Source organism: Rhinolophus hipposideros, assembly GCF_964194185.1.
Source record: "Rhinolophus hipposideros genome assembly, chromosome: 20".
NCBI classification, from domain to species: Eukaryota; Metazoa; Chordata; class Mammalia; order Chiroptera; family Rhinolophidae; genus Rhinolophus; species Rhinolophus hipposideros.
In genome coordinates, this window is record NC_138066.1 from 18,164,484 (window position 1) to 18,188,154 (window position 23,671).

At 49.2% G+C, this 23,671-nt stretch overlaps 1 protein-coding gene across 3 annotated transcripts in view; it reads right to left on the reverse strand.

Moving 5' to 3' along the window:
- KSR1 (kinase suppressor of ras 1) overlaps window positions 1-23,249 on the reverse strand; it is a gene marked incomplete at its 5' end in the record, with an annotated part of 144,391 nt that extends 121,142 nt beyond the window's left edge. For 2 of the 3 annotated variants that reach the window (XM_081028635.1, XM_081028633.1), the window contains one exon: window positions 22,823-23,249. In XM_081028635.1, coding sequence (XP_080884761.1) covers window positions 22,823-23,053 — 231 coding nt within the window. The remainder of the gene's footprint in view (window positions 1-22,822) is intronic. The other variant, XM_081028634.1, reaches the window with a different exon arrangement.
- Between the last annotated feature and the right edge of the window lie 422 nt (window positions 23,250-23,671).

Sequence of the window (23,671 nt, forward strand, 5' to 3'; positions counted from 1 at the left end):
TGAGAGGGGCCATCCAGGGAGACAAGGGGGAATTCCGGGCATTCCAGGAAGAGGAGGCTTGAAGACATGAAACAGCAAGGCGCTCGGGAACAGCACAATTCACTGTGGCTGTACACTAACATTCAAGGGGTGGGGACACGTAGCTGGCCAGGAGGGTAGAAAGGCAGGCAAAGGGCCACGCTGAAAAAGTGGAACTCTGTCCTGCAGGAATGAGGAATCGTCCCCAACCAAAGGCTAAGGAGCAACTGTCCTCCATTTGTCTGTCTACTTGATTTGGTAACATTTCGGGAGCTATGTTGCAGCAAAGCCCAGTGCTTGGACAGCCCCATGCACAGGGCTGCCAAAGATTCGGGGCAGAAGGGAAAGCCCTTCAGGTCCAGACCCACAAGCCCTTGGAGGGTTGGGCTTGTGGGGGAGCCCAATCCATCTCCAGCGGGCATGGCCGGTCTTTGGGAGAAGCCACAGGAGGTGGACATGGGGGGAGGCCATTCAGCTGAAGGCAATTCTTGGGGAGGGGCAGCTGGGATAGGGGATTGAACTCTGAAGGAGAGTTGGGCAACACATCACAGCCTTTTCGATGCACCTCAGCCTTTTTAAACGGTTCCCTCAAGAAGAATTGTGTCTAGAACAGATCTGTCCAATGATCTCAGAATGAAGTGACATATAAAGTCACAGAGAAAAAGCATTTGTCTGTTATTTTTATATCACTGAGCTGATAGGATCTAACTCTCTCTTTCCTGGTTTTAGATTATTTTTAAGAACATAATTTCACTTCAGAGAACCCATCAACAAGTTGCTCTGTGAATTTTCCATTTATCCTTCATCCAAAACTCCTAGTTCACACATTTGGAAAAAAAAATCTATTTTTTGATCTGTAGACTCCAGCCACGTCATAGGAGCAGATAGTCACGATAGTCATATTAAGTTGGGGACAAGTTCAGGGCAATCAAATGGTTAAAACTTTACAGTGGGCATCAAAATAAAACATGAGAAATGTTTGTCACATTTCAAAGCACATGAAAATCCATCCAGAATATTTTTACATTTATAACATGATCCCCCCCCCATACATGAGAAATGCATGTTTACTGGGGGGGGGGGGGAACTGAGAAAGAAAAAAAAGCACCAAGAAAATAAATTAATTATCCCACTATTCAGGGATAAGCAACCCACCATTAACACACATAGGTACAACCTTCTCTTTTTCCTCCATGTATTTCATTCTCAATAGTTAACGGGAGCCATATTGTTTAACCTGGCTTGTTTTTTTTTCTGTTAACGGTCTATAGTGAACAGTTTTTCAAGCAGTAATTCCTTCCTCACAGCAAGTTTTTGGTGTTTTTAAAGGCCAAAAGATCTAAATGTGCGCTGGTTTTCCTTATACACTATCCCAAGGTTGTATGCTTAAGATATTGGGTATTTAGGTTATTTGCAATGTTTCATCAGTATAAATAATGCCGTAATTAATATCCTGGGGGCAAAATTGTTTTCAAATCCTAGCTAGTCCTTAACCCGTAATCCCAACGCCAACACTCTCATAACTTCACTGAACGTGCATCTTAGGAACCTAAATGATGGGTTCCTCATGCCTGCAGCCCAAAAGGAAGTGCCCAGCCCATTCTGGACCTCAGCAACCCCGAGAGACGGGCCTTCCTTCTCGTGGCTGGTGGTACACAGCAGGACCTGCTCCTGCAATCCCACGAGGGGCTGAGGGGCCCCCCACGCCAGGCAAGCTAGCCACATATACCCTGAAGCACCTGCCGACACAACTGAACACTGGCTTTCCCCAGGGTTCCTTTCAATCCCACCTGACTTTTGACCTGTTTTATAGCCAAGGAGCACCAACACAGTTAATTCTAGATCTTCTGCATTCAAAAATGTGTATTATAGATTAGACTTCCCAGGCTTCCGCTATCTCTGGCCAGTTTCTGGAGATAGTCTTTCCCCCCTCACATGACAGTAGTTCTTCAGCAGCATCACCAGCAACACTATTTCTGCTTTTTACTAAGCAGTTGACATGCCTTGTCACATTTAACTCTCAAAACCACTCTGAGAGAAACTCCTGACCCCACGCGCTGGATGAGAAAACAGAGGTTTACCAAGGAATTCACTCAAGGCACACAGCTAGCATAACAGCATGCAGGATTCAAACTCAATCAACTCCAACGTCTGACGTCGTTAGACTCAAATCAAAGATAAATTCTACAAAGTTTTGATGAAGGCAAGAGAACTGAAGCTAAACCCCCACACGGAGGAATCAGGATGGAGTGGCATACACCAGCTATGCAAATACTGTGGCCTTGGTACGTCCCGCCGTCCACCTAGGAAGCCACGCACGCCGACAGGAAAGCACGAGGCTGATCCATGGTTGTGGGCATGCAGCATGTAAGTAGTATCTTACACACAAATGCCTTGATTGACTAAAATAAGGTACATACGTGCTATGAGCTTAAATTACGATCGCTGTTAGTTTGGCTCATGAGAGAGAGAAGTAGAGAGTTGAAAGGGATCTTTAAGGAAATCGGCCAGTCCAAATCCCATCAACAGACGAGGAAACTGAGGCTCAGGCCGCTGGGTCACAAAGCCCATCATGGCAGACCCAAGTCTCCAGCCTGCCAACTTAGTGGTCCAAGAGAGAACTCACAGCAGTATGTTCAACACAAAACTCTTGAGAACTCGGTGAAAGACCCCCAAAAGAAAACTTCTAGTGTAAGAAAAAACACCGACTTGAGTTGTTTCACACCAAACTGAGTGTCTAATTTACAGGACCTTGATCACGGATTCAGTTCAATGTCTCTGGTACATGTGAACCCACTCCCGCCCCCCCCCCAAAAAAAAGTCAAGAGATGTAAATAAAGTCAACAACAATAGCTAAAGAGGTGATATACTGTTTCAGTCCAAGGTTGTTTTGTTTTGTCAATTGACATCAGAGGATTATTACAGCCTTAACCACAGAAGTCTGAGACACACCCACCAGCACTACCCAGACAGGCACGAAAAAACACCAACTCTCTCTCTCTCTCTCTCTCTCTCTCTCTCTCTCTCTCTCTCTCTCCATTAAGAGACGGTTGTTGCCCAGATCCCCTGGAGCCTTGATTAGTATGATGATGACTTAAATTTTCCAAACTTGGAAAATTACTCAGTGGGTCTTACTGGGCTCTGACAGCCAAATTGCACTAGGCGTTGACAGTTTTCTTTATAACGTACTTTCCTTTTTCTTTCATTCATTTGAATATTACTGAAGAGTCTACTCTGCTTAGTGTTGAGTATCCATCAGTGAACAAAACAGTCCCCGCCCTTCTGGAACCTTCACTGTAATGAAGGGAGACGACATTAAACAAATTAGGAAAACCACAAAGCCTGTGATGACGGTCGAAAGTGTGTGGGGAAAATGAAGCTGGGCAGAGGACAGACAGCAAGGAGGGTCTGCTTCCACATGTGGTGGTAAGAGAAGACCTCCCTCAGGAGTGGGAGTGGGCCCTGTGGGTACCTGAGGCAAGAGCATTCCAACAGGAACAAAGGCTCCAAGGTGGGAACACTGGACTTTGTTGTGTTCAAGGAACAGGAGGCCAGTGGGGCTGGGGCAGAGAGTGAGAATAGGGAGGACGGAAATCATGACCTTGACTTTGGCTTTGACACCAAGTGTGATGGGAGCCACTGGGGAGAGCTCTCAGTACAGGGCTGACATAAGCTGACTTACGTACATTTTTCATGCAATTCTTTACCATTAAATGTTCCCTGATTTTCACGAAGATCCTATTAATGTTCGGACCTCCCACACACAGGCAGACACACACACACACAGGTGAAGAGGCTCCCCCGCTCTGGATTCCTCTCCATGACCCCCCATCTCCCATCCCCCCCTTCCCGCTCCCCACCAGCATGGCCAGTGTCCTACAGAGAATGTTGTCTGACCCATTGCCCCCAGCAGGAGAACCACCCCTAATGTCAGCAGTTACCCCAACCATCAACCCAGGGCTGTGTGGTACAGCTACCCCCGTCAGTGAGTGACCCTCACACCCAACTGAGGTTGTGACCCTCCCGCGCTTGCAGCTTGCAGCCTTCCTCCTTCTAACCAGAACCGACCTCATCCCCCTGCAGACCCAGCAGGGAAAATCCCCCCAGCAGAGGTCTGGGGTGACCACCTTTAACAAGAAGCCTGAACCCCAGTCTGAGTGTGTGTCATTCGTGTCCTATGGAAGCACTTTGGGGGGTGGAGGTGGGGTGCTAAGCAGGAGAAGCCAGGGGAGGGCCAGTGTGGCCCAGAGTGACACACCTGTCACCTGTACTAAGAGAGACACCTTCCTTACCTCACAGCACGTGCCTCAGACAGAACAAAAGGAAGTGAGGAGAGGTCAGCTTAGCTTTGGGTGCTGCAGCTAGAAAAGGTAACCAGCAGTCCACGCAGCTCCCCTCACTGACAGGCTCTGGGGAACTCACGCCCGTTTGAGAGTGGCCTTTGCTTTCCAGGACGAGGGAGGAACATCTGCTGAGTCCCTGGGATACCCAGTGTCTTAGGGCATTGATCCCACTCTTGTCCCAGGAACAACCCCATGAAGGAGCTATGATTGGTCTCATTTCTCACATTAGGAAATGGGCTCCTGAAGGCAAGAGGACCTTTCCAAGATCACAGAGCGACAGAACTGGGACTCAGGCCTAACCCTGCCCAAGACTTTCCAGCCTCCACATGCATGCAATCTTCCTGGGGAGATAAGCCCCTCACCCAAAGCTACCAACAGAGCTCCATGACAGGGGTGGAAGGAAGTCAGGGGGGTTGATGGCATTCAGTGGAGACTCTGCAGCCACAGACAGGCAAGAACCCCAACCTGGGAGCTGTGTAGTCTCCCTAGAAGTCCAGCTCTACTTAAACTTGTGTGTGATAATCACAGCAAACAACGACAATGTGCATTTATCAAGTGCTTATCTACTACGTGCAAAGCTCTGTTCCACGTGCCTTGCACATTTACTCACTTCATCCTCACAGCAGCCCTAAATGGCAGTTACTATGATTGTCCCCATTTTATAGATGAGGAAACTGACACCCAGAAAAGTAAAATAATTTGACCACGGTTAGAAACAGTCAACGACACAGGCATGATTCAAACCCAGGCTGCCTGAACCTAGAGGCCGTATTCCCAACTCCTGCCCTAGATGGCCTTTTCCATTGATGACATTTTTCTGGAAATGTCATGAGGTTAATTTAACACTGACTACAATACACCCTCATTAATTACTCAGCACTTACTATCTGCCAAACTCTGTACTAGGCCCTGAAACTTCTGGATAAAGAGGTCACGCACCGCCTTTGTCCTTAAAAAGACAGGAAATCCTTCCTTTAGAGCTAACAGGCTCTAGTCACCCTTCTTGGAGAACAGGGGGCTGTCCCAAAGCATTTGGCATGGCAAGTAGAGGAGTCACCAAGGGGAGAGGCATGGCATTCTGGGAGGGATGGGCGGGGAGTGGGAGTTGGGGGCAGAGAGGTGTCCACTGGTGGCACTTTTCTCTGTGATGCCAGATTTGGTACCTCTCCGGGTTGAAGCCTATTGTGACTCAAAAACTGCAATGGCGTGGGCTCTGTCATCAGCCAGACCCCAAACTCCCAGGGCATCTGGAAAGACTGGTGGGGTGCAGTATTCTCAGAGCTATCCAAGAGCCCAGAACAGAGAGCATTCACGAAATGTTTGCTCTAGTCACAAATGTCCTGCTCACCACCACTACTGACTGCCCTAACACCCACAGGACTTCTCTCAGAATGTGGGCCGCAAGAACCCTAAGTGGAACCGTAAGTGGTTGTCCAACATTTCCACACGAGTCACTCTGAGCCAAACCCAGCTTCCTGGGGCAGCCTCACGGGCTGTGTTTACCTAGTGAATGTTTGCCACCTAGGAGACGGAGCCCACAGCAGCGGTTCTCCTTTCTGGGATGGCCCCTCAGGCAAAGGACCGCGAGGCCAGAAGAATAGGGGTGCTCCCTCGGAGGGCTGGCTGGCACAACTCGCTGACTGGGTGCCCCAAGGTTGCTCAAGTCAGGCAGCCAAGACTTGGGGGAGCCCTCTCGGTGCCAGGCAGGCTCTGCTCCCACAGGACTGCTTACTAGAAACAGTACCACCTCAGGAGGGGTGGAGGTTCTGGAAACTTCCCTGCTTCTCAGCTAGACGCAACACAGTCACAAACATCCTGGGTGAAGCTGCAGGACCGAGTCTCATTTTTATTCCAAAGGTTTGAATTCTGCCTCACACCACCTTTGATCCTTGAGCACTGAGACAGGAAGGGGAATGAGCAACCCAAGTGTGGCCTGAGGGGGCAGGGGTCTCTCTGGTCAGGTCCACCATCATATCTGAGCCAGCTCAGGGCTTCAAGTGTAGCAGGCACTCAAATATGTATTTCTTTAATAAAAGAATGAATGAAAATAATAGCGATAAGAAAGGAATTTTTCCCAAAACAGCCCCCTCCACACAATTCATTTCTCTTCTAGTTTTTTCCATCTGCAGACATATTTTACATATTTACATAACTAAATGCTGCACACATGCAAATGTGCACGCTATATATTTTCACTTAATGTAATATCATAAATACGGTCATTTTTTTTACCCCGTCTTCATAATTAGTAGCTGTGCGCATAACAATCCACCGTCCCCTCGCCACTGGACATCTACCTTGCTTTCATTTGTTTTTCTGTATTACAGATAATGCAAATATCCTCATAAAATGCTCTTACTGGATGGCAGAGCCACAGCTTGCCCCGGCCAGGGCTCTGTCACCCACCCGTGTGGTCAGAAACAGGACTCGCTCCCAAGCACAGTAAGTCAGCAACAGGATTTTTGGCAGCAGGTTAGTGAGTGTACCAACTCTATGTTTCGATAAGCAATGAGAGTTGAGTTTCAGAATCCCTTTTGGGGTCTATAGAATGCAGGCCCGCTGAAAAGCCTGCACGGAGCCCCCACTCCTCTCACCACTCTCTGCTCTCATCATTCTTTCCTCCTTGCTCCCAGGCTCCAGGCTCAGGGTCACATGCGTGCACGTGGCACCTATAGGCTGTGCCTCTGAAGTGTTTCACACAGGGCACCTCTCGGTCTTCCCCAGCCCCAGCACTCCAACCTCCAGAAGGGTTTCCATCGGCCCAGGCTTACTCCCTCGGGCCTCCTCAGCTTCCAAAGCTCTTTCCCAAATATTTCCCCAAGGCGTCCCTCTCCACCCCTGTGAGGTCTTTACTCAAATATTACCTTCTATGCAAAGCCATCCTGACCCTTCATTTAAAATACTAGTTCTTGCCCCTAACGCTCTTCCCTGCTTTCATTTTTTCCATAGCACATTCACCATTTAACAATGTATTTTACTTATTCACATATTGTCTGAACATCTCCTCCTAAGTTCCGCAAAGCCAACATTTTTGTCCATTTTGTTCACTGTTACTCCCCAATGTTTATAAGAGTGCCCAGCCCACAAGTGGGCCCCCAACCCATAGTGGGTGCTACTTAAATACTTGTTGAAAAAAACAATTGTAATAAATTATAAAAAGATTCTTACTCACTCTCCGCCAGGCTTCGTGCCTGGCTCAATCATCTCACTATGAACAGCAATGCTATTAAAATTCCCATTTTACAGATGAGGAAACTGCTGCTCAGACAGGTTAAGCAACTTGCCCAACGGCTTAGTCAGGGAGTGGAGTATGAACCCAGGCTGTCAAGCACCAGAACCTACGTTCTTACCTACTACAGGGTCTGCTTACCCTCTTGGCCTTTCATCAAAATGCAGAAGCAGCCCGTGAATCTGCAGAGCTTTCTAGAACAAGGCCAAGCACCAGCCCTGTGATCAAAATGGGGAAGAGGAGGCAGGAGCAGTGAGCCCAGGCAGTGGACTGACCCAAGGAGCCGGCTTTTGCTCCACTTCCCCAGGGAACAGCAAGTCTGACTCTCAGAACATATGCACAGCCTAGTTTGGCAGCCACAGGGTGACAGGGGCCAATTTGCTGTGACAAGTGGAACTGGGGCTTTGACAAGCTGGGTGCTAAGAAAACAAATCCTGCCAGACCAGGAAACTGCTTAAACCAAACAAGGCCAGAGAGGAAGTTTAGTTTAAGCTGTTAGATGCCCATGATAAGGTCTGGTCATTTGAGGCCACCTAAGTCTTTTTCTAAGAATACTCAGAAGCCCCTCTGGTTGAGGGACCAAAGGTGGGGATGGTACAAAATGAACCAGCACCAAAGAGCCAGTTTCCATTAGTCACATGGCAAACCATACCCTACGTGGCTGTCCGCACACAGGTATTGCGAGTAAACGACGTCTTTGGCTTTTGGTTTCTTTTGTTCTTTTTCTATTTTTTTTTTTTAACTACTTCCTAAAACTGAAAGTTGTCAAAGATGCAGTTGCAAGACTGGCCCATCACTTTGTCTCAAATGCTCACCTCTCCTCATAAACCACCAGGCCAACCACACAGAAAAAGTTTCCTGTCCCCTGAAAAGACAAGTTTCCATTCACTGATGGATCCTTCCTTGCTCTGTTCATTCCCCTTGGCCAGGGTGAGTCAGGGCCAAAGCAGAATCTCCCCAGGGACTTGTCATCGTGTGTGTGTGTGTGTGTGTGTGTGTGTGCGCGCGCGCGCGCGCGTTTCTACCCTAAGATTTGCCACCACCATCGTCTCTACCCTAAGATTTGCCACCACCATTTAAAATCAAACCGTGCCTGCCTATCATCTTCTTCAGGCCCCCAGCGCTATTATGTTTCTAACCGGAGCACTTCAAAACAGAAGCCGAATTCTCTGAGATGGAATCAGGTAAGAGCTTTTGCTCTGAACCCGCCACCCCTTCCCCACACAAGGAAGCTTCTCTCCTCATCATCCTCCTCAAGCAGGAGCCATCTACCTGCCATCTACCTTTCTTTCGGAAATGGTCACCTGCTAATCTAGACTCCAATACTCTCATCATCTCGTCCTGTTTTCAACATGAAGCTAATCCTGTTCAAATGGTATTGAAAAGAGGGAGATTTTCAGACTCTTTTCCACACAACATTATTTCTTCCCAAACGCTGAGCATTACCGAAGCCTTTTCTGACCTCTCTCTGCCCTGAACAAGACCCAAGGTCAAGTGGATTTCTAAGGGGTGCAATGAAATGAACACAATGTGAATGCAGACAATTCTAGGTTTGAACCCCAGCTCCACCACTTACCGTAATTTGAGGTCTTACTGCCTCATCCACAAAGTAGGCTAATCAGATTAACATTACTGAGAGATCTCCTGTGAAAAGTCTGATATGTTAAAATTGGGCAAGTTTATCCCAGGTCAGCCATAGTTGAGGGAGAAGGACATGAGGAGCTCAAGTTATTCCATTCCTAGGATCTGGTCCTCCCTGCTCCATTTGCAACGATCTCACACAAGGCTCCCAAGAAGCCAGGTAACTTTGGTCAAAGCTGGCCCCAATGCAATGGCATCAGCACACCCAGTAGTTTACGAATCATCTGGCCTCCTTCAAACAAAATGGCAGTCAATGTCTTCCACCAGCCCCATTTCCTGGAACTGCCATGGGGTCACAGCTCACTGGGTGAATACATCCTAGGCTGTCCCAAATTTTAGTATCTTTTTGGGGGGAGTGGGGGAAGGGGAACAGGACTTTATTGGGGAACAGTGTTACTTCCAGGACTTTTTTCCAAGTCAAGTTGTTGTCCTTTCAGTCTTAGTTGTGGAGGGCGCAGCTCAGCTCCAGGTCCAGTTGCCATTTCTAGTTGCAGGGGGCACAGCCCACCATCCCTTGCGGGAGTCGAGGAATCGAACTGGCAACCTTGTGGTTGAGAGGACGCGCTCCAACCAACTGAGCCATCCGGGAGGCAGCTCAGCTCAAGCTGCTGTGTTCAATCTTAGTTGCAGGGGACACTGCCCACCATCCCTTGCGGGACTCGAGGAATTGAACTGGCAACCTTGTGGTTGAGAGCCCACTGGCCCATGTGGGAATCGAACTGGCAGCTTTCGGAGTTAGAAGCACGGAGCTCCGACCACCTGAGCCACTGGGCCGGCCCCCCAAATTTTAGTATCTTGAAGCATCTGCGCAGACCTCATGTCTGCTCTCTTTGCCCTACCCTAACAAAAGAACATGATGAAAAGCACAATGTCCCCACGTCTATATTCCTAAGAAGAGTCACAAATCAGAGTCCCCAGTCAGGAAAGATTGGGGCAGGGCAGAGTAGCTCAGAAAGAAGGGGGTTTCCCATGTTTATTTCTCAGGCTGGTTTCCCATAAGTGGAGCCTAGATACTCATACCTGGTATCAGCAGCCTCACTTCTGAGCTGGCAACCTCAGTTCTCAGGGCCCCTTCCCTGGCAGAGGTCCAGGCTCCCCCCACCTGGCAGGCTGAGACTGCCAGGCCTTACAGCAGATAACTGACTTTCAGTGAACATGGGGAAAGCTGGCAGCACAGAGCACAGCTTAGCTCAAATCAAGAAACCTTTCCCGAGTCCTTACACACCTCAGGATATAGAGATGAGTCAGCTGTGCCTTCATTCACACTTCACCAGCACCTTCTATTGGTTTACTTATCTGCAAACCTACAAACTGCCCCAACTAAGCTGACATTCTCATTCACTCTTATATCCCAGAATAGTGCCTGGCACATAACGGTGGGGGGGGGTAGGAGGGGGGAGACATGAGGGCGACAACTATTTGTCGAATTGGTGCATTAATTCTTGACCATGGCCCAAGTTTAGGGGACCAGCCCCAAGCTCCGCCTACCTCCCTGACCTCATGGCCAACCACAGGCCTCATGGACCACCACTTCCCACTGTGTTCCAGGCACATTGGTCTCATAGCTGGTCCTTGAACACACCAAGTTCGTTTCTGCCTCAGGGCTCTTGCACATGCTGATCCCTCTTCCTACAACAGTCTTTACCCAGGTTTTCACAAGGCTGCTGTCTTGTCATCTTGTGTGATTCCAGCTCAAACATCACCTTCTCTGGGAAGGAAGCTTTCCTGACTACCAACCTTCGACCCACCACCATCCCTCTAACACACTTCCAGTTTTCTTTTTCTCAGGCCACTTCTCTGTCTATAGTCTTTTTTTTCTTTCCATTAAAGAAACTGCTCTGTCTGTCTTCTTCACTGCTCTTTTTGTCCAGTGCCTAAAACAGTGCCTGGCACATGGTTGAGGCTCAACAGTCACTGAATGAATGGAAGGAAGAAAGAAAGAAAGAGAGAAAGGAGAGAGAGAGAGAGAGAGACAGAGAGAGAGAGCAAGCAAGCAAATTAAAGACAGAGAATGATTTGCACACTTTAAATACTTTACAATTTTATTTGGCAATTATACCTCAGTAAAACATTTTAAGACAAAAAAGATGGGGAATGATTTAACAAGGCCAAAACAGGGGGAAGGGGCACAAGGCCAAAATGAAGTGCAAAGAAAATATGAGCTATTTACCCAGGAGTACAATTGTTAAGACAGCTATCATTCAAACAGCATAAAATGGAGAACAGTTCAGCATCTACCATTACAAAAAATATCCACGCTCTTTGACCCAGTAATTCCATTCCTGGGAATTATCCCAAGGAAATGAATTCAGAATAGGAACAAAAACAAAAAAAAAGAGGCGCCTGTACAGATACGATTCCAGTCACATTGTTTATAACAGCAGAAATCTGGAAACAACCGAAATGTCCAATAACATGGGAAATGCTTTGGCAAATTCCAGCATATCCACTGGATGGAATATCATGCAGCAATTAAAATGACCAAAAGGAAGATAATAGAGAAACACGGACAAGTGTTTTAGAAAAATGCTAAATGAGAAGGGATGAAAAAATATTGAATTTTTTTTTAACTGTCCATCACACTCCTGTATTTTATCCCCTTTTAACTAACAAGAAGAGCGAGCTTCAGAGAGCTAAGCATCTTGCCCAAGGTCACAGAGCTGGCAAGGAAGAGTCAGGAAGTGACTATGACCTTCTCTACCCAGAGCCCACGCACACCCTGAAGTCCTCACCGCAGCCCTCCACGTCCTACTAAGTGCTCAAGACCATCCTTTACCGGAATGACATCATGACAGCATCTGGGACGCCCCACTCAGAGATCAGAAGCAACTAGCAAAGTGACACGGAACCGGAGAAACACTTGTAAGAATGCAGCAAAAAGCAAAATGAAAACAACAACAAAGAAAACTACCTTTGTTGGGGGCAAGAGACCACAGAGAAAAGAACTGAGAGAGTGGTCAGCAAGACCAGGCTTCACGAAGGATGGAGCAGAACCACGAGAAGAATTACGAGGGACAGGAAGCCCCTGAGTGGGTGCTGGATCCCATTTCACGGCTGGAATCACCGAAATGAGATGCAGGTTCACAGGGAGTTCCAAGAGAACAGGGTCTACCTGTCCTCATCGACTCTTCTCCCAGGGACACATACAGTGGCACTCAATAAATGTTGGCTGAAATCTCATGACACTCATCTCATAACATGTGGATAAAGCAACAAGAAAAAGTAGAAGAGGAGATACTGGAGCTATGGAGAAGAGTGGACTGGAAATCGAGACTATCAGAGTTTGACTCTTAAGGGGTCTGGTGGCCTGTCTCCATTAAAGCCACTCATCTCAGTCTGGGGGGTGGGGGGCTGTGGGAATGGGGAAGGTCATGCACCATTCCTCGACTCTACCTCTGAGAACCCGTTTCAGGTGCAACAGGAGATTCAGCTTACAGAATGAGATGGGACTTCCGGTAATATACAGGCTGCCAGAAGCCAGAGTAAGCTTCAGGGGGAAATTGAAAGGGTCATTTCATGAGAAAAGGTACCGAGATTCCTCCCAGCCTGCTGGGGTAGAAACAGCTCTGCCTGGAGGCAGCAAGCTGGAGGAGAAGTCCTCCGCAGGTCACTCTGCTTCCTTGAGACCAGCGCCATCATGCTCAAAACCAGGCTACTCAGAGTACCCACGCCAAGACTGTCCAGAGGTGGTTATTGCTGAAGCTGGGGAATCACTACATGGGGCTGCATCATATCATTCTCTCTACTTTTGTGCATGTTGGAACGTTTCCATAATAAAGTGTTTTTTGTGTTTTTTTTAATGTAAACTCAGACCCAACCATTTTACCTAAGAATCACCAGGGCTGGCCCAGGCTTGGGGTCTGCCATCTGGAACCACACGAAGGACACCAGCCTTTAAAAAATGTATTCTACTCTAACAGATTTTCTGGCTGGGAGAACAGTTTACAAATGCAAGTCAGGCAGGACAGGCCTGTGATGAAGACTGTCTGGGTTCAAGTCACAGGTTAGTCTCTCCTTAGCTGTGTGACCCTGGGCAAGTCACTTAACCTCTCTGCACCTCAGTTTCTTCAACTGTAAAATGGGGGTAACAATAGAAGCTTCCTCACAAGATTGTGAGGAGCAAATGCCACATAAACTCCTAACTAGGGGGCCAGGCATGGAGTAAGCTTTCAGGAAAAGTAAAAGTGAGCTATTGTGACATATCCATTTTGCAACATGTATAAATATTCATTTTAGAAACCACACATCCATTTGATGGGTTATCAGGGGAAAATGAAAAGGGATGGAACTGGCTCTCTATTTCTGAGAACTCAGGTAGTGGTTAGGAGACCATGTCTAGAAAGGCCCTCCCGGCCAGTCCAGGTCTACACTGGCCAAGGGGCTAGAGAGCTCCTCCTTTCAACGAGCCAGCACCAGAAACAGGAAACTGCTTCCTTTCCTTTCCATTCTGAGCCAGCATTTCCTTTTTTGTTTTAAAAAGCATTCTGTGTCTGAAGCCCAGCCCTTCCCCTACCCTCCCCAGCCCCAGGCTCAAACACACCCATAGGCATCTGCATTTCTCTTGGATTGTTTTCTGAGGAGGTTCCCAGCCGTCCCTGATTGAGCATGCTGTCCCTGACTGAGCATGCCGTTGGCGCACTAGGCTAACTGGCATGCAGGGCCAAGGGGGGCAGGACACAAGGACTCCAGGCATACACACCTCCCTGGGCAGTTTCCTCATCTGGTTGGAAGGATTAAGTGAAATATGTCTTTAAGTGCTAGTATGGTGCCTAGAACACACACTATGCTTCCCTTTGTAAAGTACCTGCCTCAACAAAAGGCAACCTCGCACTGCTGGGTAAGTATATGGAGTTACCAGCCTTTCCTCAACCCACTCGCTTGTAACTGGAACACAAATGGAAGGAACCTCAGTATCATAAAAACAACAGTCGCTGAAACGAAGCCTACAATTTCTTGTCTTTTCCCCAGTTCATAGCTTAAGGCAATGTGTCCCCAACTACGTTCAGTGGAAGAAAGATCCCCTGGACAAATAGGTTTGGGAACCCTTGTTGCAGGACTTCTCAGAGCCTTTAAAACACGAATCTTCATTTTTAGGAATCTCCAGGAAGGAGATAACTAATGTGGCACATTCTCAACTCTTTTGAAGCCCTCTTTCACAAGAAAATCTTGCAGGAGACAGTATGGGAAAGGACGCATTATGCCCTTTCAACAGTCCCAGTCTGAGGGGTAAAGTAGGAGGGGACACTCAACATAGTGTCCAATGTATGAGACACTCAACATGGGCTCTCAACACTCAACATAGTGCCCAATGCATGAGAATACCCCAATCACCTTTTAAATATGACCTGTAACTTTTTTTTCTGGCCAGCAAAATTCTGTCTGTACCATGAGTGAAGCTGATCCTACTAATCCATATCAAAACCAAATCCAAATTAATTGGCTAAATTGGGCCTCAAAACCTCCAGGTGCCATGCCAAAGAAAGCCCCACCACTGTATAAGCAGCTTATCTCATCAGCTTTGCAGAAAGCAAAACCCTCATGACCAATGTTGCAAAGTCAAGTCTGCAATTTATGCTATAAGAAACGTTAGTTTTCCTAACCATAGCATAGCTGGGCTACGCCACATGCTGCATGATGCTTTCTCTCCTTCTTTTATCTTTAAACACAAGTCAATTCATTCTTAACAATTATTCTGAAGGTGGGAAAATGAAAGGGCGGAGGCGGGGCAGGACAGCAAGTAAGCAGTCTGACTTCAGCTCCATGACTTTGAAAGGCAATCCACGCCATTCCACCCACCAAGGCCAGGACGACAAAATCAGATGTATATTAAACATAAAGGTTTTAATTCAAACTGCAGGCAATTTGAATTAAGATGTTTTTAATGCAGATGAGAAACAGGCTTGTCTGGGAATAAACGACAAAGCATTTTTGATGCCAACATCTGTCCCGAGTATACCTGGGATCTGGAATAGGGCAGAAAGCCAAGATGGACACAAAGACACTGGAGGGAAAGGGTGAGTCTTCGGGAAGCAATGGTAAACTATTTCTAACATTATTTTGGCATTAAAACCAACAACAATGTATCGGGGTATAGAATGCAAACTGCATAAATTTAAGACAAACAGGAGGCCCTAGAGGAGTAAGGGTTCACCCACACAAGTCCCAGAGGTTCTTTCAATGGAAGGATGAGAAACCCTGCAAGTACACAGTTAGGTTAAGTTCAGAGAATCCCTTCAGGCTGAGCCAGCTCCCGGGGCAGACTGGCTTTCAAAACATACCTACCCACAGGACACCCCAGACTGTTCCCCAAGAATCTCTCCAGTCCCCAGAGTTCCTAAGATATTGAGATAGGGCTAGGAAAACAAACCCATTCGCTTCCTCTCGCAAGAAACTCCTTGAGGTCCAGGAACCGACCTCCTACCCCAGCACACACATGGGAAGGTGGAATGGCAGGCTGCTGCTTGCCATCAGTCAGGGGGGTAGAAGAGCTCACTCCAGGGCATGAGCCCTCAGGTCTGACTCCCAGCTCAGTGCTCCATTTGGAACCACCAATCTCTTCTCCACTGTCCATTAAGATTATTCCGATATGTATTCCCGGTACGTCACTTCCCCGTCAGGCCTTTAGTTTCCTCATCTGCAGAGAGGGCTGGACCACATGGAAATCCTAAGATCCTTTGTAGCCCTCTTAGGAATCCAGGACTCTTACTACATGAGCCCCAAAGCCAAGGCACCCCAAATAGCTCTGATCAATATTGATGGTTGGTGATGAAACCCAGGCTACAATCCAGCGAGGTGTCCTTCATGAGCCTCAGTGATGAAGATTTCACCATACGGCTGTGCACTGCCGACAGGGAACTAGTCCCTGGACACAGAGACCTGATATCCAGCACCCCACCCCCACCCTGCTGTCTTGGCGCAGCGTTCCTCTTCTAATCGGTTGGCCTCCTCACTACAGGCAACCAGAAAATGAGACCCCACAATCCTTGAACCTCAGCCATGGGGGCCACGTCCCATCTCCTGTCCGGTCTTCGACCTCAGGGTGGACACAGATGCAGTGGCAAAGGAGTAAATGCAGAGAGACGGCCATTTATAAATGCTGGCATTCCTGCTGGGGAGGGGGTAAGATTTTAAAGACTAGGACTGATGTTAAATGTGTTCACACGCTGCGCCCCAGCACATTCCACTTCCAGGAATGTACTCCTGCACTCCCTGCAACACTTGGCAACAGCCTGAGCGGCCAACAATGGGTGACCGGTTGGGTGAATTTACGGTATGAGCACCCGAGACAGCCACTAAGGGTGGTGCTGCGTATCTATGTGTATGGATGTAGACAGAAGACTTGAAAAGGCAACGCACATGGTAAGCATGTGGATTCGTATGCAAATGCAGAGGACAAAAACAATGGCAGAATATAGACAAAACGTTAGTACGAATTAACTCTGAGAAACAAAGATACTCCTTCCTATCAGGCATGACATGCCAAAGATACAGAGATTACCTTCCAGAAACCAAGGGTAAAGGCCAGACCTCTTTGGGGGGTAAGTTTAAAATCGTTATTACATCTGAGGGTTATACCAGTTGGGAATGAATGACCCCCAAGGGCAGAGCCACACACAGGAGTCCCCATCTCCGAGTCTCTGCTTGGAGAGCTGCCTAACCCAAACTAGACTGTGACAGGAGAGAGAAACAAGCTTTTATGTTGGCTTTTTTAAACAATGGACTGCGAATAAGAACATGTGGATGAAATTCCCAGACCTACAATAATTGAACAACGTCATGCTGTTGAATTATGTCCATCAGCCAACAAATATGTGTCTTGCCATTAAAAAGAAAAGAAATCTGAGTAACAATGTGCTAATGCTCCACATATTTTGCATGCCTAGTTTAAGGTTATCCATTCTTTTCCCAGGAACATATTAAATATTAACTATTATGACAAAAAAGAATTACTCTGAGAGGCAGCATTATAGGTGATTTTCTTTTATTCATTTGTATTCTTTTTCATAGTGAGCATATACCATCAGGTGTATTTCATAATACTTTAATAAAACTAGAAAGTTAAAGAATATACTGCTAATCAGAGGAATTATTCAAAAAAAGAGTAAGGCAGGTATCCATTGAAAAAATTAGGAGTAACTTGATCTCTAGGCAGCTTCTCATTTCTCAGAGTAAGACCCACACTGAGCCGGTTGCACCACAGTTTGCTGACCGAGGCCTGTCTTTGAGGGTGTGCTGGGCTGTACTTTAAGGAAGCAGCCCCAAGCCTGAGCTCAGAGGCTGCAACTGGCCATCACTACGCCCAGTCATCTAGAATTGAGCCAAATAACCGTGGGAGGGCCCTTTCTGTTATTGGCCACTTCCTTGGGCTCAGCAGCCATGACCCTGACCAGAATCCCCCCCACCATGGTTTCTAGAGGTCATTGGGAAGTTCACAACGTGAGGACTGAAGACCAGTCAACCCAGGTTCAACCTACCAACTCAGTCTCTGATTCCCTCTGAGCTGCAATGTCCTCATCTGCAAAATGGGGACAAAACCTCATCGGGGTCCTTGTGAACATTAAATGCGGCAACACGTGCCAAGAGACTAGCAGAAAGCTCAACACAGAACTGGTGACCGAGAATGGCTCTTGTCTGCCCTCACTATGCACGAAGGTCAGTCCCGTAACTCCAAAAGCACCAGTGCAGTTTTCCCTCTGAACTGAATATAGAGAAAGATTCTCACCAGCCTATTCTGAAAGGATGTCCTTTTGAAAAAGCACAGCTGAGAGACTTGGCCACAGACTTTGTTACTTCCCTCCACCATGACAGACACTGACACCAAGGACCAGGGTCCCTGCCGTCTCTCTCCAGACCACAGCCAGCAGACAGGTCCTACATACTTGTGGTGGGGAACGCGGCTTTCCTGGATTTTGAGCCAACCCAGAGAAGGAGGCATGCACATCACTGTCCCAGCATTCATGCTAACCTGGGCTGCAGAGTTGATAAGGCCTCCCTCCAGCACCCCCCCAAGCTCAGGGAAACTGCGGGTCCCTCCCCAGGCCGCCTCCAAGGAACGCTGCTGGCACGTTTCACCAAGGAAAAAGTTGCCAAGGCAAAAGCTGACACCAAAGGGGACAGTGCAGCGGCTCCAGCAGGAGGTTAAAACTATAGTAATGGAAGAGGAAGCAGAGAAAGCCCACACTCCGAGGCAGTGGTTGGGTGGGGAAAGGAAAACCAGGTCGCGCTGTCAGTGCTGCCAGGGATGTGTGACTCGGGACAAGTCACCACCCAGACTCTGGGATATTTCCCGTAAAACTAGGAGGTTAGACTGACCAAGTATTCAGTCATATTCCCAATTCCTAAGCACTCTTAGCAAGCCAGAGTACTGGAGTTGCTATCATTTGCCTGCCTGGCTCCCCCATGAGCCTGAAAGTGTCCCCGAAAACCAGGAGAGCATCCTACCTACCTACCTACCTCAGAATCCTTGCCAGAATGGCTGCCGCTAGGAGCTCAGCAGGCAAATCAGTAATAACTGAAGGTTTGTCAAGTGAACACATGTCCATGCCTGCCACAGGACCTGATCTGTGAGGATAGAGGGCCCTCCATTCCTTGCCCAGCAGTGCCACTATACAGATGGGGCACGGGGAGGGGGCCACACGGAGAGCTCAGGGCCTCCACACAGCAGGGTTCTGACGTCTGCCACAGCTGAGCTTAGAGAAGGTCAATTCTTCCCAATACCAGCAGCTCCCTCCCGGCAACTCCTCAGAGAAGTGGCCAGTGTGCAGACAGTTAACGACTACAGCTCCCCCGTGTCCCTCCAGCATGAGACCTAGGGGAAAGGTTCTCTGGGGACCCTTCCTCCACATCAGCTTAGGGTTTTTCTCTAGAAGAGCACAGGTGGGAGACTTGGTGTGGCGAGGCCTGTCTCTGGAAAGTACTAGTAGGCTGGCAGAAAAGGGTAACGCTGCAGTGTCCACATAACGGGAATCTTCATGAGGGCCCACTGTCTCCCCAGCGCCCAGCACAGAATCGGCCCAAAGAGGATGAATACATGAGGGAAAGAAGTGGTGTGGGGCTTCAGGCCCAGCTGGGAAGCCAGCTAGGTATCCCCATGTGAGCATATCTGGGGAATGAGAACACTCTATCCTGTCTCAGTGGAGTTCTCAGACCCCTCAGAGGGTCTGATTGAGATGGGGTACCAGGTGCTGCTGGGATGAAGTAGCCTCACCACTTCTGTTCATAAATTCAGACCCTGGGTTCAAATTTTGTCTTCCTCCCCTTTCCCACGTAAAGAGAAAAACTATGTGTGTCATGAACGTTGGTGGATTTCTAGGAAATCACGTCAGACGGAGAAGCGACCAGCACCAGGTAGGCAGGTAGGAGGCAAACATTAAACTTTGGCTCCTTCCACTCTTTTGAACTGGACTACTCCGTGGAGAAAGTCATCATAGGCAGCCAGGCACGTTGACCCCTGCACACTGTCACAATCTGCAGTCTCCAGCACCAGCAGCTGGGCCTGGGGTCAGGGACTTCCAGGAGCATCTCACGTGATGTTTTTCCCAGTGAATGCTTATTTAACGAGGGCCAGAGTGGGCTGGGGTTCCTAAGACTTTGGGAGAAGTCTGGCGTAGTTGCGTAAGCCAAGCCCTCTGGTCAGTCCCTTCTCCAAAAGCCAGGAATCCAGTGTTGCAAGCATTGTCTCTCTGGGGGCCCTGGCCTGGTATGTGAGAGGATCCTGCATTACAGGAAAGAAAGCCAGAGTGGACATCACCACTGCCCCATGATGGTGGGATGGTTTCCGGGCCTATGTCACCCACCACGAGGAAATAAGAGCCAGCTATGAAGTAGTTTCTCCTAAAGTTGGCCTGTGGCGTGAACACCATTGGATCCTCACTAGGGAAAGTTTATAGGCAGCATCACTTAGTAGGAAGAATGTGGACTTACAGACTCACTACAGGTTTAAGCAGTCTCATCCCCATTTTACAGATGGGGAAGCTTGAGATTCAGAAGTCGTGGGACTTGCCCAAGGCCACACAGACAAAACCTGCACCTGAAATCAAAGCCATGGACTTTCCCATCTGCCATACTGCCCCTATCATCAGGAATATTTGAGTAATAAACTTCCCCCCTATTTTATCAGTTTGGTAAATCTGGATTTTAGAACCATTCTTAAATAGGGAATATACTTTTTTTCATGTTTTTGTTAGTCTTGTAAAATTAAAGTAAAATTAAATGTATTAGTGTAACATTGATTAATAAAATTAAATTAGTATAACATTGCTTAATAAATTTCAGGTGTACAACTATATAACACATCTGTACACTCTTATTAGATGCTCACCACCCAAGGTCTAGTCTCCTTCCATCACCTGTATTTGACCTCCCCTTAACCTTCTTCATCCTCCCCAAACCCCCTTCCTCCTCTGGTAACCACCATTCTGTTGTTTGTATCTATGAGTCTGTTTGTTTATTAAACAGGGATATTCCTAAACAGAGGTATGTATAACAAACACTGACTCAGCCCAATTGAGGCACCTTCACTAAACCACAGCATTTAGAGCCACAAGAACCCAGAGATCCACACCGCCTCCCCCCCCCCCCCTTTCAGGTGAGGAGGCTGAGGCCTCCAAACTAGCTCCAGGGGTCTAAATTCCCATCCTCACAACAACCTGGGTCCCTCCTTCAAGAAGTAGGGTGGACCTGAATTCACATGACAATGAAGACAGGGAGCTGGTTCCCATTTACACTGCAAATGCACTTCAGATGGGTTTCTGGCTTGCCCATCCAATAAACACTCAGGCGGGAGGCCATTGAATAAACCAGTTCAGAGACCTACACGGCTGGATGCTCTGGGGTGTCCTGACGCCACACGTTGGTCAAAAAGAGCAACTCTGGAAGTCAGGGTATCAACAGGGCAAAGCGCCATTTCCAGAGAACAAGCAGCAGACGTTTCTCCTGCCACTCTGCAAACCAGGAGAACTTCAAACCGACATGGGGACAATCTGCGAGGGACCAACACAGAGAACGTTCTCTCATGCCAACAACACAGCAGTCCAACCAGGCACATGCTGCTGGACAACGACCCCTCCTCCAGGAACTAAGCCTCACAGACCCCCTATTGTGTTGGTTTAAAAACTGAACTTTGCTGGGCAAACACACTGGGCTGTGTTTAAGAAACCAGTTTCTCTCACCACTTGCAAAACAGCAGCATGCCTGCAGAAGGGACAGTAGTGGGGGGTATTGTTGGTTGGTTGTTTTTTATTTTTAAGCAAAGCCCTGGTCAGTAATGGTATAGCAACTGTAACAAAAATAATAATAGCCAGCACTGATTGGATGCTTCCAATGTCCGGGTTTTATAGCTCTAGAAAATAAAACTGAAAAACTCACCCCAGAGCATTTTAGATCAAACAGGGAATCAGGTTTGTGGTGTGCACGGAGGACTGGGTCTTGTAATAATTACCACAAATCACCAGCTGGCCCTATGACAGCTGGCAGAGGCAATTAGCAATAAGGGGGTGGGGGGATAGGATGTGAAATTAAGGTTCTAATAAAACAAAACATCGCCAGATGTGCAGAAGGCCAGATGTGGCAATGCAAGGTGAAGCCCCTTCTTCAAGCTGGAGTTACCTATTAACTGGTCTCTGGATTTCCACAGCCTTCCCAGCCTCTGGACAAAAGCAAGTTGGGAATGCACTAGTTTCCCTCTATTGTGTATGGGGGAGGGGGAGACTCCCCCTTCAGAGAACCCAACAACCTTTTTGGCTGCTTCTTCCAAATCCTTTTAATACTGCACTTCCCAGCTATAATTTGAGAGAGGAGGGCGGGTATATCTTATTTCTTCTTTACACTGGAGGCTGTCTCCATCAGAAGCCCTTAAATAATGTCATCTTCTCACCAAAGGCTCGTTCTCCAGCATAATCCTTCCTAAGCTAAAATCCCATGTTTGGAGGGGAGTGGGGAGAGTAGGTTTGAACAGTGAAACGCTGTGGCAGTGCGAAACGAAAGCACCAAATGCCTGAAGAGCAAAAATGCAGTTTCAGCAACACTTTTTGAAAACGGCAGACAAGAACCTGAAGGAGAGGAAAGGAAGGGAAAACGCAGTCTGGGGCGTGTGGGAAAAGCAGAGAACGACGGGCCTCTGCTCACACTTCAGGGGGGCCTCCCCCCCACCCCACCCCGGCCCCGTCACCCCGGCCCACGGCGGCTCCGCTAAGTCACACAGGGAAAAGTCCAGCGTGTGACTCAGTGAGAGAATGAGTCCTGCGGCCCCGCAAGCTGGAAATGGGGTGGGGGCGGAGGTGGGGAGGCAGGGGATGTCCGCGCGCAGCCCACCCCGCCCACCGTCTCCCGGAGTCTCCATCCTAGTTCCCACTCCGCCCCTCCCCCAAAAGCCCGCACTGAGGGGCTGATCCTGGGTCCACAAGCCGCCGCATCAGCCAGTGGAGGAGGGAGGAAGCCTCAAAGGGGGGCGACCCGGGCTCAAGGATGCAACTGGGAAAGGAGTGAAGTGGAGCAGGGAGGGAAGTGTTGGGGGCCGCTTCCCAGGCTGCAGACCCCGGTCTCTTCCAGCCCAGCCCGGGTGCCCTCCCCTCTGGCGTCGCGGCCGCCTTACCTCCAGGGTCCGGATCTCCTGCTGGGTGAGGTCGTTGGACACCGCACACTTGGTGCGCAGCCCGCGCAGGCTGCCGATGGAGATATCGATGAGCTTCTGGAGCTGCCCGCACTGCTGCAGCGCCCGGCTGGCCGCGGCTCCGGCGCCCCCCTCCGCGGCCGCCGCGGCCCCCCCGCCGCCGCCCTCCTTCTTTTCCCCCATCGCCGCCGTGCGCCTTGCAGTTCTATCCATGCCTCGGCATCGGGGCCGCGGGGTGGCCGAGGCGGGGAGCCCGGGGACGCGGGCGCCTCGGTAGGGAATCCTCGAGCCGGGAGGGCTGCACGAGGAGCGCCCCTCGGCAGTGCAGGAGCCCGGACGCGAGGAGAGCCGGCGACCGAGCTCACCGCTCCTGCCCGCCCAACCGCGGCAGCAAAGCGAAAGCCGCGGCGACCCGACGGCTGCGGCTCCCGGAGCCTTTAAGCGGCAGCAGGGGCCGGGTCAAGGCAGCTAGGCATGCTGGGACTTGTAGTCCACGCCGCGCACCTGCCTCCCGCCCCGCGCCTTCGGAGCCCCAGCCCGCACCCTGCGCCTGGAGCACCGCGGTGCCGGCCCTCCCCTCCGCGGTGGGTGCTGGCGGTGTGGAAGCACCCGCCTCTGTGTCCCGGGAGTGGCTGCCCCGCGCCGACTCCTCCCCGGGACGCCCAAAGCCCGGGGAGCCTCGTCTCCCCGCCCACCTCTGTCCCCCACGCTCGCCTCCATCCTGGGGGCTTCCCGCGACCCCGGGATGGGGCGGGGCAGGGGCCAACGGCCCCTTAAACCAGAGGAGGATTTGCATCCTGCAATTCTTCAGCCGCAGCCGAACCACGGAAG